Below are 14,688 nucleotides of genomic sequence, written 5' to 3'. Positions count from 1 at the left end.
ATGAGGTAGAAATGACAGGGTGTGTGTGTCGGAGGGTTGTTAACCTGAGCTTAGGGGCAATGACACGTGGAGTCGGTGGCGACCTGCTGCACGAGGACGCCTTGAAACCCACCGGACCTGAACACATTCAATCCTCTGAGGCTGAATAAGGACCTTCACACTCATAGGTACTCAGAGGGAATGAGGTGTTAAGCTTTACAATCATCCCATTGTCAGAGTCACATCTGGAAAGTACAAGAAAACCTGCAAGAGAGCACCAAATGGGAAAGAGTCAACTGGTCATTATTTACTGGTCTTTATTTAATTTAAAAAAAGATTACTTGTAAATGTCACACTGAGTTCCACAGAGTCTCAGCACAGGTTTACATCAGGCACACAGGAATGCAGACAATGTTTTGTAGTTCAAGCCATGGTTCAAAAACAAAACGCAGATGGGGGCAGGGTGTCACCAAAGCACTTAAACCACGAGGAGCTGAAGAACAAGCTCTCAGCTAGACTCTCGCCAGGCACTCGGCGAGCGGAGTGTACAACTCGCGCTCTCGAGTCACCATGAGGCAGAAAAGAACAGGAAAGTAGGAACCGGCGCCTCAGCTTGGAAACGACGTCTTCCCTACACCGTCACCAGAAAGATGGGGAGCACAGGACCGCATGCCAGAACATCCAGATAAAGGAGTCCAGTTCCCAAAGCTGGACAGCACGACGTCGCCTCGCATCAGGAAATTTGGCTTGTTCAAAAGCACATATACATATACATATATACATATATGTATGTATATGTATAGGCGGCTGGGGATACGAGAGCTGAAGCTGCAGCAGCAAAAGAAAAACACAGCATTGAAGATTATATTATGATGCTAAAGAAACCCTTGGTCCATGCTGTGCCTGGAGCCTCTGCACAGCCTGCTGGGGGCGTGGTGGTGGTGGTGGGGGGGAGTGAGGCTCTGCTATTGCGAGAGAGTATAGAGACTAAGTATTGCACAAAAAAAAAAAAAAAAAGAGAAAGTCAACAGGTTGACATTGGCTTTGCAGCAGGAAGTGAAGCTTGGAATCAGGTGAAGCCCCTCTATGGCCGAACATGCTTGTAAAGTGGGAAAAACAGACTCCAAAGAAGTGTGGAGCAGGGCTGCAGTGGGCAGACTGATTTGTGGGACGTCAGATCAGCCGCCAAACCAGGACAGCAACGCTGAAGGTAAACCAGGTCGCCTTGGAGACGGCAAGGCGCCCAATCTCTGCGAAGGCCGGCAACCAGGTGCCGGATCAGGACCGGGAGGGTCAGATGTTCACGTTGGGCTCTGCAGCCCCACAGGTGGAATTGGCCACTTCTACAAGGGTTTTTCATTTTTGCCAATGACACGCCGTTCTGTCATTGCTGTTCACTATCAGTGTCTGCTTTTACTCCTCACCGGGTTTGTCATTGGCACACAGGAATAGAAAAGTCATTTAACAATCATCAAACGATTCATTGAAACATCCTTTAACGTGCCCCTCCCCCCTTTAGGAAACAATATATAGAAAATAATACAATAGTACAATCAGATTCATTTCGGGGTCGTCCTTCTCCGAGTGCAGCATTTGGAAGTCTTCAGCTATGCGTCTTGTGATGGTCCGGCACAGAAGCTCCCATCTCACCTCTGCTTGGAAGCCATCCTAGCGGATCTGCTCCGAAGGCAGAGGCGTAGAAGCTGAGCTCCTCACAACGCTCTCAAGATGGCCATGTCTCCAGGGAAGGCAGAACGATCATCATCGACATCACCGCTGGAATCAGATCACCAGCGGTCTAAATTTTTTTTTTTTTTTCCAAAAATCTTGCTTCATCTCTCCACCCAGTCCTACAAACACCAGTGATGTTCCAGGGACTTCTGTGGCAGCAACCCTAGAAGGGGCTTTCTTCACCAGTATAAGTGGCCTGAGGTTCCAACTGCAGCGGCGCCCGCAGACTCGGGTTGGAGAGCGACTGGAGGACAAAATGCAACGACAAGCCAAATAATGCACGGTCATACTGGGGGGGAGCAAGCGCTTCAAAGTTCCACAGAGGGTTTTGGGACAGTGTCTGGTTGTACCCATTTGAGTGCTCAGGAATAAAGCTGCAGAAGCGCCTGGTGTGTGTGTGGGGAGGGGGTGGCGTGGGGTTGCGGGGACCACTATGCCGTTGCCGGAACAGACACCTCCAGCAGGCGGTTGTTCTTGCGCTTGCAGGACACGCTGTTGCCGTTCTTGGAGGCTCCGGGGATGAACTTCACACACACCTTGTCCTGTTTGAACTGCACGAGGAACCTGCGACAGAAACACCCACCGCATCATCAGACTGTGCGCACGCAGCGGCGGAGACGTGATTGAAGGCCGCCTTACTCGTCCGAGATGTCGATGTCGAGCTGCTCCATGTCTCTGGCCGTGGAGCCGATGTGGTGGAGCTTGGTGATGATCTCGATAAGATGCTCACTGCTCAGAAGGAAGTCTCCTTTGACCGCGGAGGCCGACCCCTGCGGCGCAGAGCCAACGGGACGAACGTCAAAACCTTAGCTCTTATGTAACTCCTCATTCAAGGATCGCGGTGGCCTCCTCGGAAGCTTCATCTGCTTTCGATGTTCCACACAGGAAGGAAAAATCTAAAGGCCTGTCGAGACTGTGACGTTCACCTCAGCCGTCGGATCGACACCAACAACCTGCTCTTGAACTCTGCAGGGGTTTTTGTTACTTTTGGTCTGATTTTAAACAGTTTTAAAGTTTTAACCGCAATTTTCCAAATGAAGCTCAGACTGAGGCAGCTTTTTACACGTCTGAGTATTTGTCAGTGAGCGCCGGAGGCACTCCTACCTGTCCCGATGTGAATGTCGTGTTTGGGAGGAGGGAGGTTGCAGAGAAGTGAGGCTTTCCTTCAGAGCGGCAGCTTGGAACTGATTTAGTTGGTTCTCGTGTGTGCGCACAAGCGCGATCTTTACATTTTGTCAGTGAGATTGTGATCGACAGGCGGATTACTGCCAAACTGTGTGGCTTCTAAAGGTCCCGTAGACCTTCCCGTGTTCATGATGAAGAGTTGGCTTCCTCTGAGAGGCAAAGTTCTAGTGGACTTATCGTTCAGCAATCAGTCTAGGATAGGAAGCTCCAGTGAAAGGTCAAAGGTCTTCTCACCTCTTTGAGCCTGAGAGCGAAGAAGCCGTCGTTCTGCGTGCTGACTGACACGCTGGTGAGGTCCGGCAGGGCCACGCTGGCCTTCACCTGGCCCGTCTTCTGATCGGCCAGAACCACATTCTTCTTGGTCAGCAGGAAGATCCGAGCTGTTCCCTGCAGACATGTTCACACCATGTGTGTCCTTCAGACGGCTGCTTGCACCACCATTATGGCTCACATAACTGCCGGGCAGCCGTCAGCCTCAATCACAGACCGCCGCGGCGCACGTCATCCCAGCTTCCCTTTCTGGATTCACATACTCAGCAACACCGGGACGATACGGGATCATAGGAAAGAAGACGCGGCCCTGAGTGGAAGCTCTGGTTCAGGAAATTAAGCGGGTAAAATCAGTAGTGCAAAATCTTGGTGGGTGAAAGCTCCAAAGACCTTGGGATCGGAATCGGAGCAAACCACAAGCCAAGGAGTGAAGGCTCAAAGCAGGATTTCACCAGGGGGCCCTGCAGTAAAACTGAACAGATCAATCAAGAACTTGAAGGGAAACATTCAGCAAAGGAAAAAAAACCTGCCCCCTTTGAATTTCAGCTTAGTACAGCAAACGCAGACTTCTGGCACCAGCAAAAACATAGCAAGAAAGTACAGCTTCCATGGCAAACAGGAGCGGAGGGAACATAGCGGGGAAAGTAAGACCCACCACCGCGAGCCGAATGCCACGAGAACAGGCTTCGACCTCAGGGTGGGACAGGCAGAACAGGCGAGCGTGACGCTGACGCGTGAGAACACCGGCGGAGCCGGTGGCTTTTCTCTGTTTTAAATTCACAGTGGAAGTGGTTAGATCCCCGCGGTTCCTCAGGTGGCCTGAGCATCTGTGATGCTGGCCAAACCTCCAACACTCCAACCTCCCACTCTGCAGCCGTATGTGGGCGTTGGCTATCTTTCTTACCTTGCCGTTTGCCCGGTTGATCTTGTTGACCACGTCTGCTAGCAGAACCTTCTCATCCACACAGCTGTTGAGTTTCTGATACTTGGGGTTCTTGCTGATCTCCAGGTAGTCTCCTTTGAAGGGCTGACTCACGCTGCAGCAATGCAAGGGATGAAGATCAGCAACAGAAAGGCCCAGCAGGACGTAAACATGCTCCAAGGGCTGACCAAGGATGGAGCTAAAGGCTGAACTCCAGGTACCTGCTTGGGTAGAGGGCCTTTTTGTCCTTGAAGATCTCACTGGCTTCAAGCTTCTCCTCGTACACCGCCTTCTTCTCCTCTGTGAACTGACTCCGGTACTTCTTGCACTTGAAAAGACAAAAGACCAGTTCTCTCAGGTTCTCCCCTGCAGAAGGCTTGCCGTTGTTCTGCCGCGCACAACATTTGCTACTTCAGATTTGGAGTGGAGGGATATATTCATGACTCCTGCAGTCTGATCTGCTGGAGATATCTGGAACTTGGACCGTTCATCATTCAGAGGGTCTCAGCCAATGTTCCCTCTGAGCTGCGCAACCACGCAATCGCGCACTACTCGCACACAAGAAACCTATCCAGTGCACTGCAAATGAATTAGATAACATTTTTTCCGTAAAATTTTGCTGTGTAACTCAGTGAGTGACAGGTCAGGTGTCCAGCCAATCATACGATATGATGCAATTACGCTACGCACCCAATTACGGCACTGACGGTACTTGTGTATGCGCTCTGCCCGTGCACGCTATATAACATTAATAACAGTGTGGCAGAGTTAAGTGACGCTAATGCTAAAATGCTAACCCCTTATCATGGCGAAAAGAGCGGGCAGTGAATGTGATACGTCCACTCATTTAACCAAAGTAAAAAGAAATGCGGTTCTGTTAAGTTGGAATGGCTGTTAGAGTATGTGCAAATAGAAGAACAAGTGGTGAAACTGGTTGAGATTTTTCCTTTTTTGAGTGAGAAAGGTCTGCTCTGCAAAACATGCAGCGAAGCTAAAGTAGTAAGCGAGTTTTCTGATGGAAAAATATGGACTAAATGGAAGCTGGACTACATCAAGCGGCAGCAGAAAAGTCATATGAATGCTGTTGGAATAATACGAAGACTCAAGTTGGGAAAAGGGATTGGTACATTATTGCGGGAGAGTGCAAACGACCAGGAGAAAAAAAAAACGAGCTGTCACACAAAAATCTGACCCTGAGCAAGCTAAAGTTCTCATTGACAATATTTGACTTGCCATCAAAATGAATCCATCGATGCTGTCAATTGGCCAAGTCAGTTATATTAAAAGTAAACTAATGTAAATTGTAATTTGATTCATTTAATAAGCCATGAGCCATGCTATGATCTCAATTGTGATACTGGTGTATGGACGCAGTATGCACATCCAATGTTGCTCACAGTGGCCTTCAGTGTGCCCAGGGAGGTTGTCTGTATGCCCAGACAAAATTAGAGGGAACACTGGTCTCGGCCGTATTTCTCTCTCCTGAAGCTCTGTTCACATCGTAGCTTCTTCCCACCAGTGGGTTTGACTTTAACCTGTGGCTCAGCAGGCATCCCGGCAAATCAGAAGGTTGGGAGTTCCGTTCCTGGCTACTCCTGTCTACATGTGGAAGTACCCTTGTGCAAGATACTGATCCCTTAGTTGTTCCCAAGGGTAAGTTAGCGCCCTGCATGGCAGCTCGGTGCCCATTGGTGTGTCTGAATGCCATCCAGTGTGATGTGTTCTGGAAGCGAGGTGAGAAAAGCTCGTACAACCACTGCTTCGGTTCCACAGGCCTGTTCCAACACCCGGTGGTGTTTCTAAGTGAAGTGGCAATGAGAAGGTGGGAGAACAGGTCACGGCTCCCCCTGGTGGAAAACCGAAGAAGTCCGTTCTGCCGGTTGTCCAGGATGAGAGCCTAACAGAGCCGGGCCAACAGCATTTGGCAAATAGCAAATAGCAATTAAAAATTTGTAAATGAGGATTCCTTTACAGGAGCCACGTGTTACCCACGTCTACTTTCAGCCTCGGCCTACCCCCTCAAAAAAAGTTTTATATGCTCCTCTACAAAAAAACACATATTTGAAGTCCTCCTCCGGGTGGAGGCCAGAGGACTAGTATGCATTTGTTTCTGGACAAACATCACAAAGGTGTTCAGTCTGCTAGGAATGCAGAGTTGAAATCAACTGCCAGAACCCAGAAATCTGTTATGAGCCTCCGAGTCCATGGCATTCTCAGAAAAACATCTCTGATGAGGACGACGTCAAGATGTGGAGCTAAATAGCAAGTCCTACGATTTCTGGCCCCCGGAGTACAGATGGGCTCGGGCCCAAATGACTTTACCCAAGCAGGCTCCGCCCTCCACTTCCAAGCGCAAGATTCCATTTAAATGGAGAAAAAGTATCCAAAAGAGTGAACGGACAGTCGACCAACCCTCCACAGATGGAATATTCTTCGGAGTTCTGCGTGGACTCCATCCAGGAAGAGGTAAGGCCTGCTGGGCCAGTTCTTGTCAATGGGAGACAGGGAGGGCATGTTGCTCTTCAGACCCAGGAAGTACTTCTGCATCTGCAAAAAACCAGCGAGCGGAAAAAGCCCTGAGTATCAAGCACCTCCAGCTTCGGCGCACACTTGTGGAGAACTTTCTTCGGCTGAGCACTTTCACATCTTTTAGCCGATATCAAAGTCCTACTTACAATTCTCTGGATGGTGAAGTCATAAATCTTTTTGCCTGCATTCGCCCTGAAGAATTTCCTGTACTCTCTGCGGACCTGTCAGAGCAAATGAACACAAACAGTCACCGCGAGCCACCCGGGAGTTCGATGAGAGGCGGGAGAGCAGTGGAATGCAACGGCAAGATGATGGAAACACACAGGGCGACGGCGGACATTTGGTTAGTGACAAACAATCAACACCCAGAAAAAGGTCATTCGGAGCCACTGGAACGGACTGAAGAGCATTACCCGGTATTTAATTACGCTCATGACAAACGACCTCGGCGTTTGACCTCGGCTGCCAAACCTGACCTACAGCCGGGTGCTTTGCGGCCTGTGCGGGGAACAATGACACGGACGAGGGGATTACGCCGCGACAGCGCCCGGGAGGCGAACCCGGACAGATGTACGCCAGGAGATCATCGGACTGTCACACAGACCTACCGACAGGGAAGGGACAGTTAGGGAACGCACGGCAGACAGAAAGGGGTTAGTGGCCATCGAGACGGAGCGAGATGTTCAGTGACAGCCTTTGGCTCTGAGGACTCCACGCTGCGGCGGGAAATATTCATGAAGAAAACAACACATGAGACTCAACAGTCAGGTGGTTTCATGAGAAGAGAGGAACAAAAACACATTCCAAAGTTTGAGGTTTAATCGCTGATTGTTTGACGAGTGATTTTTTACCTCTTTAAAAAGATTAATGGCGGGACTTCTCCAAAAACAAAAACACTGCAAATTGAATCCAAACCACCAACAGGGAATGTTATTCTTAGAAAGGGGCCGCAGCGACCCTTCGAGATGAGAATGCAGCGACCGTGTGAGGGGGCAGAGGAGGGCCGGCGGCCCTGCCGGTCCCTGAACTTCTACAGGGAAGTGGCAGGTTGGCACACTGTCAGGGTGGAGGGGCAGCGGCATGAGCGTTTAAAGATTGTTAACATGAATAAATGACACAATTTTAAATGTAGAATACAATGACTGGAAGAAGAAAAAAAATCAATACAATTAGTCCAATTTAATCAAATTTCAGCCTTTCAATTTTTGACTGAATGTTTGAGGCCTGTCATAAGCGGTCATTTGATTCAACCGAACTGGACGTTATTTATCATAATTCTTGTTAAATATGACTTTTTCTTGTTAAGCATTTAATCATTGTTGTTGTTCTAATTATTATCACTAGTTGTTGTTGCCTCTGCTCCCCGCAGGACTTTCTGTAGTGTGGTTAATCTGGTCCTTAGGAACCAAGCTACAAAGTGTATCTTCACACGGCAGGAACAAAGTGAGTCGTGGAATGGATCGCCCGAGGCTGTCAGAGTGAAAGCGCCGCACAGTCGTGAGGGGTGGCGGCTGAGAGTGAGCCAAGACAGACTTCCTGAAGATGGTGCAGGAGAACGAGGAAGGGTGTTAGGGGGTGTTAAGTAGGTGGCAGACGTGGTGGGGCTGCGCCGTGGGGCTGGTAGGTACCTTCAGTCCCTGCCAGTGGGCCCAAATCACAGCGACGGCGTGCTTACGCCTGGCCTCCTCCTTCAGTCTCCTCAGCTCCCTGCGAGCCTGTTCGGGGTCGGTCAGGACGAGACAGCCAGAAAAAAACCAAGCAGGAGAAAATGAGCGAAGGAGGAGGCAGACACCGATTTGCCTGAGGTGATGAAACATCAGACACGCACACAAGACACATACTGCACACACAAGCATGCATGCATGAATGAATGCGTGCGCGCGCACACACACACACACACACACACACACACACACCCCAGTGGTTTGTGACCATCAGCAGACCGTACAAGTCTGGAGCTCCAGCCTCCAGAAACTATGCTGAACCCAAAGGTCATGCGATCATTTGTGGAAGGGCCTCAGTGAGGGACACAGACCTGGAGCTTTACAGAAGGCGTTACAGAGGTCAAGGGTCGGGATTCGAGCAGTGAGGGTCGCCTCAAACAAACAAACAAACAAAACGTGCCGCAATGCAGAGACGACATGCCGTCACTACACGGTAAGGATGCAGGGAGAACACAGCATGCAGCGGCAAAGCAAGGAGCCTCCGCATACACACACACACATGGACAAGTGTGTGTGTGTGCGAGAGAGAGACTGCATCTTTGGTGACATATGGTTGGAATTATCAATCATGTCTACGCAGTCTGAATTTGTGTGGAAAAATGCCCTGTCATGAGTCAGATGTTTAGAATGGGTGGAGCGGGCGGACGGGCGGTCGGACGGACGGAGGGGTTTTTCTGGGAGCGCCGGGTCGGGTGCTTTTCAATGGAGGCGGTCGAATCAACTCAAACAGGCTTCCCAAATACCTTGGTGCCCTGCCAGCCGGCCCAAATGACCGAGACGGCATGTTTATTCCTGGCCTCCTCCTTCAGTTGCCACAGCTCCCTCCGAGCCTGATGAGAAGGTGCGAGGGGCGGAGGGGGTTAATCTAAGCAGCAGTCAGTCCTCTATCGATTGTCATTGAAATGCTGAGGAGGGTGGGCGTCAGGCGACGGGATGTTTGACGGACAGACGGGCTGTTTGAAACGGTCACGGGTGTCAGTGCATGTCGGCGTGAAGAAACGGCCTCCGAAGCACCTTCTGACAGGTGTCGGCAGTACCGGAGCCTCCAAAACAAAAGCTCCAAGTTTTTTCCCAAACGACGAGGGAAGTGTTGAGAAGATAAAGCCGCCGAGGCCGTCTTTGCAGACAGAAAAGCTTTATGAAACCATGAGTGAATTTCAGAGAAGCTGGGTGTCTTTGCTGGCAGCGGGTCAGAACGCCAGCGGTTCCTGCAGGGGCTGCAGCACAGGGCCGAGTGGGCTTTGAATGACGTTTCAATGATGTTCTCCCATTTACACCTTCAATGTTCCACTGAGCAAACACTGGAGCCCCACCCTCGTGAGCTGCCATATACTGGGGGGGCGTCTGAAATTACCGAGATGATTTTTTTGACAGTTTTACAAAAAACACGGGCATGAAATTTGGTCCAGTTTCAGTTTTCCATTTTAAGGGGACCACGAGTGATGCCAGACACCTGCAAATGGCGTCTGCAACCACGAGGGGCAGTGTTGGTGAATCTGTGACATTCTGTGACGGTGCGGCCAGTCAGTGCCGGCGTGTTGTGTTTTTGGGTCTTTGACTCAAAGAGCTGGCGGGTCGGCTTCGGGTTCACATGAAACCCACTCGGCCCGCCCCGGTGTGCGCGAGAGCTTTCCATCTGTGAGGATGTCAAATATTAAAGGATATAAAACCGGTCCTAAATGATATGAACCCCCCCTGAAAGTCCTGGTGGTGTGTTCTCACCCAGAGTGACCTCAGCTCACCGCCAACATAGAACAGGACACACAGGTGCCAGCCTCAGCCCGCAGGGACCGGGGTGGAGGCGGAGGACTCTAGTCTACAGGGGGGAGGTGAGGGGGTGACAGGACTGCTGGGACATCTACACACTACAGCTGGGTGGAAGTACCTTGGTTCCCTGCCAGAATGCCCATATTACTGTCACGGCATGTTTATTCCGCGCCTCCTGTTTAAGTCGTCTCAGCTCCATCCGCGCCTGGCGGCCGGTAGGCAAGGCAAGGCGAGGCGGCGGGAGAAAGAGAGAGAATTCAGTGAGGGGAAGATAAAACAGGAGGGCAAAAAGAGAAGTTGCAACAATGTGGTCGGTAGCAGAGGGAGGACGGGACGGAGGCCCGGCGGATACAACGCCGAGTTACCCTGGAAAACTGTGGGCAGAAGCAGGTGCTCCGAAGAGGAGGAGGAAGAGTGACCCCGGGGTCACAGAGCAGCCGGACCGATGGGGACGGACGTCCCTCGGCGCCAAGGCGGGGCAAACAGTACCTGAGTGCCGTGCCAGAACGCTGCGATGGTGGTCGCCGCCTCCTCGCATCTCTTCTGATACTTCAGCTCCCTCAGCAGCTTGCGGGCCTTGGAGGAGAGAAAGAGGCCTTTTAATGGCGTGCTCATCTTCTGCACAGCTGCATTTGACAGGCAGCGTGAGCAGCTGCGTACCTGCCATCCCCGGGTGTAGGACTGCACCATGGTGGTGGCGCTCTTGATCCGCTGGTACTTCTTTTTTTGCTGGGGCACGAAGAAGCAAAGGGACCAGACAGGAAGTGAACATTGGCTGAATCTTCGGCCCGTCTTCTACCACTCGCAAGCTCACGCTCCTTTCCATAGACTATATTTTCACGGACCTGTTGTTCTGCATAACGTCTGCCTGGTTCCTACAGAACCGGCGCTCTCGTCTCATAAGAACGACAGCTTAAGAAAAGGAGATCAACGACAGGCCGGAGATCAGACTGACCTCCGAGCCGCTCTCTGCTTTCCAACATCACATGAAGAGCAGGGAAATTCTGGCTGTCTGGAAAGCGGACATGAGATACGGACCTCGTGTCCAGGCGCTGTTTGTTTTGTGATCAGAGGTTTATTTTATTTAACTGCCACTGACAGACTGACTCAAGTGCGCTTGTAATAATATAGGTGGTAAACAGGCAGGACGAAAACAGGGAGTCTGCCTAAGCTGATCTGCAGAGGTCGGCTTAGACACACGGAGTGAAGATGTCTAGAAAAGAAAACTATCGATATTTCAAACAACCGTTTCTTTTCCACCGTGAGACGACTATTATCCCGATCAGCTCTTTCGCGCACGTCGATCACGTTAGTTCAGTTCGGGCGGCGTTCCTCACCGCGTAGCGACGGTACCACGCCGCCACCACCACCTGACTGCTCTTCAGCAGCAGGAAGTGGCTGCGGCACTTCCAACCACGGTAGATCTTCTGAATGAGCGTGGCCAGGTCTTGCAGGCACTGTCTCCTCTTCTCCTCCAGGAAGAAAAGCTGTGGGATGGAGCGCAGAAGAATTAACCCCTCACAGGATCCATGCGGTCCTCTTGGGAGAGCAAAGCTTGTCTAATCTAAACAAATACTGATTGGCTGATAAAGAGCAGAGAGCATCTCGTCACCCCACAATCACCCGTGGGTCTTGGCCTTGCAGGATGGCAGTAAAGGAAGCCCGGTCAAGCTCTTTGTGGGAGCTGGCTTTCATTGCTTTGCTGCATCCAGCGTGACAGAAGATGGCCGATGAATTCGAACGCAGAGAAGTTGACGGCCGACCGATCTGAACGTTATGTGATAAGCCGGAGTGGTCTCCGCTCGGCGGCAGGTTTACGTCTCTTCTTGGGGGAACGAACGCCGTCAGCTCCTCGACCCCCCCATCAGTTATGATCCGTCTTAAAACACACATTTACTGTCTTCACTGACTTTGCAGCTGGCAGGTCTATAAAGGGTAATACGCTGATCAGGAAGGGAAAGTAATTACAGAGGCGGGAAAGAAATTCTCCTACTATGAGATCATGTTATTCTAAGTTTCGTCCGGGCTTCTGCTGGGTGGGGAAAGAGTCCACAAACGGCGTCGGCGCTCCATGGCCTGCGAGCCCGGCACGGAGCTGCTCGCTTCCCATGTAAGATGGGGCGGCTAAGTGGAACCATGTGTTCTCCGAGCGGTCGTTGCCTGTTAATTGCTGGAGGGGGGGGCTCGCCGTGCAGCCCACCCTGCTCTGCAAACACTGCGCTGCGAAAAAATACTGCAACTCAGAATGCCAGAGAACTGAAGAACATATCCTACATGTGGAGATTGAGATGCTATCTGCTATGGAGAACCTTCAAATAGCACTGTTTCCATTCATCAAGGGAAATAATGTCAGCCTACGATCAGAGCACCTCCTCGTATCTGTAAGTAATCAACCATCCACAGGAAACAGGTAAGAGAATAACCTTCAGTTGGTTTTTGAAATGGCTCATTCACTCATTCATACTGCAATATTTATTCTTTCACTGTTTCACTATGATTCTGCTTTCTTTTTCCTTGGTTATGTCCTTTTGGGCACCAACATGCAACAGTACTTTAGTATGAATGTGCAACAGCAACACAGAGACTGACTTCTTCATCTCAATACTTTCTTATATACCCTTTGTTGGCAATGACAGAGGCCAAACGTTTTCTGTAAGTCTTCACAAGGTTTTCACACATTTGCTGGTGTTTTGGCCCCTTCCTCCATGCAGATCTCCTCTAGAGCCGTGATGTTTTGGGGCTGTCGCTGGGCAACACCGACGTTCAACTCCCTCCAAAGATTTTCTATGGGGTTGAGATGTGGAGGCCGACTAGGCCGCTCCAGGATCTTGAAATGCTTTTTACGAAGCCACTCTTTCATTGTCCGGACGGTGTGTTTGGGATCATGGTCACGCTGAAAGACCCAGCCACATTTCATCTTCACTGCTCTTGCTGATGGAAGAAGGTTTTCACTCAAAATCTCACCATGCATGGCCCCGTTCATTCTTTCCTTTCCACGGATCAGTCGTCCTGGTCCCTTTGCATAAAAACAGCCCCAAAGCGTGATGTTTCCACCACCATGCTTCACAGTAGGTGTGGAGTTATTCGGATGCAACTCAGAATCCTTTATCCTTCAAACACTACAAGTTGAGTTTTTACCAAAAAGTTCAATTTGAGTTTCATCTGACCATAGGAGATTTTCCATCAAAATGCTCTCCAGCAAGCTTCAGATGAGCCTCGACATGTATTGTCTGAAGCAGGGACACACACCTGGCACTGCAGGGTTTGAGTCCCTAGCAGCGTAGTGTGTTACCGATGGTAGCCTTTGTAACTTTGGTCCCGGCTCTCTGCAGCTCATTCACGAGGTCCCCCCGAGTGCTTCTGGGATTTTGCTCAGCGTTCTCGTGATCATATTGACTCCACAGGGTGAGATCTTGCGTGGAGCCCCAGATGGAGGCAGATTATCAGTGGTCTTGTATGTCTTCCATTTTCTAATAATTGCTCCCACAGTTGATTTCTTCACAGCAAGCTGCTTACCTATTGCAGGTTCAGTCTTCCCAGCCTGGTGCACAATTCTGTTTCCCAGCCTGGTCTACAATTTTGTTTCTGGTGTCCTTTGACAGCTCCTTGGTTTTGGCCATAGTGGGGTTTGGAGTGTTTGAGGTTGTGGGCAGGTGTCTTTTATACAGATTAACGGTTCAAACAGATACAGGTAACATGTGGACGACTAAGGCGTCTCTTACAAAAGAACTTACAGGTCTGTGAGAGCCAGAAATCTTGCTTGTTTGTGGGTTAGGGTTAGGGTGACCAAATACTTATTTTCCACCATAATTTGCAAATAAATTCATTAAAAATCAGATGTGAGTTTCTGCATTTTTTTTTCCTGCATTCTGCCTCTCGTTGTTGAAGCCTCTCATCTTTTTAAGTGGGAGAAGTTGCACAATTGGTGGATGACTAAATACTTTTTTACCCCACTGAAAGAGAGTCAACCCCTGCATAGACAGCCAGACAAAAGAAATATATTCATATTTGAAAGTAGGTTTTTTTGTTTTTAAATGTTGAGCCATGTGCTTCTACCGTTCTTGGGTTCCTGATGAAGATCTTTGAGCGACCATAGGAGAACTCTTCGGCGGGGACCTGGAGGTCAACCATCAGCACTTCCACACCTTCTCTGTGAGAAATGACAACAGGAAAGTCTTTCATACGTTTTAGGAGAAGAAGGTGAACACACAGAATGACAACGAACACAGACAGCATGTGGACTTCTTCTCAAGCATCTGCTCCCTTCGGGGGTCGGCACAGCGAGCCGCCCTCCATCTAAGCCTCTTCTCTCTGGACTCTTCTCTTACTGGCCTTCTTGTAGACCTCCTGCCTGGCGGCTCCTTCTACAGCATCCTTCTACCCATATATTCACTATCCCTCCTCTGTACGTGACCGAACCCTCTCAGCGTGACCTCTCTGACCTCTCCAAACAACATGGACGACACGAAGTAATGGGAAGGGGGAGTATGGGGGGGTATGGGGGAAAAGGAAGAGGAAAACACACACTGCGCCGGCTGAAGGCCAACAGGAGGAAGATTGGAATCTGTGGGCAGCATAGAG

At 50.3% G+C, this 14,688-nt stretch overlaps 1 protein-coding gene across 9 annotated transcripts in view; it reads right to left on the bottom strand.

The window, feature by feature from the left end:
* Window positions 1-282: 282 nt before the first annotated feature.
* Window positions 283-14,688, bottom strand: part of myo1b (myosin IB) — a 57,901-nt gene continuing 43,495 nt past the window's right edge. For 3 of the 9 annotated variants that reach the window (XM_086144767.1, XM_086144768.1, XM_086144769.1), the window contains exons 19-32: window positions 14,164-14,257; window positions 11,445-11,594; window positions 10,768-10,836; window positions 10,597-10,683; window positions 10,226-10,312; window positions 9,084-9,170; window positions 8,245-8,331; window positions 6,763-6,837; window positions 6,500-6,634; window positions 4,309-4,415; window positions 4,070-4,202; window positions 3,130-3,282; window positions 2,350-2,480; window positions 283-2,274 (exon numbers count right to left, since the gene is read on the bottom strand). In XM_086144767.1, coding sequence (XP_086000893.1) covers window positions 2,142-2,274; window positions 2,350-2,480; window positions 3,130-3,282; window positions 4,070-4,202; window positions 4,309-4,415; window positions 6,500-6,634; window positions 6,763-6,837; window positions 8,245-8,331; window positions 9,084-9,170; window positions 10,226-10,312; window positions 10,597-10,683; window positions 10,768-10,836; window positions 11,445-11,594; window positions 14,164-14,257 — 1,528 coding nt within the window. In that variant the 3' untranslated portion in view covers window positions 283-2,141. The remainder of the gene's footprint in view (window positions 2,275-2,349; window positions 2,481-3,129; window positions 3,283-4,069; window positions 4,203-4,308; window positions 4,416-6,499; window positions 6,635-6,762; window positions 6,838-8,244; window positions 8,332-9,083; window positions 9,171-10,225; window positions 10,313-10,596; window positions 10,684-10,767; window positions 10,837-11,444; window positions 11,595-14,163; window positions 14,258-14,688) is intronic. The other 6 variants (XM_086144774.1, XM_086144775.1, XM_086144771.1 and 3 more) reach the window with 5 other exon arrangements.

Source organism: Fistularia commersonii, chromosome 4 (genome assembly GCF_037954325.1).
Source record: "Fistularia commersonii isolate RoL2024-O1a breed Wild chromosome 4, RoL_Fcom_v1.0, whole genome shotgun sequence".
In the NCBI taxonomy this organism is placed as follows: domain Eukaryota; kingdom Metazoa; phylum Chordata; class Actinopteri; order Syngnathiformes; family Fistulariidae; genus Fistularia; species Fistularia commersonii.
This window is presented reverse-complemented; position numbering and strand designations above follow the sequence as displayed.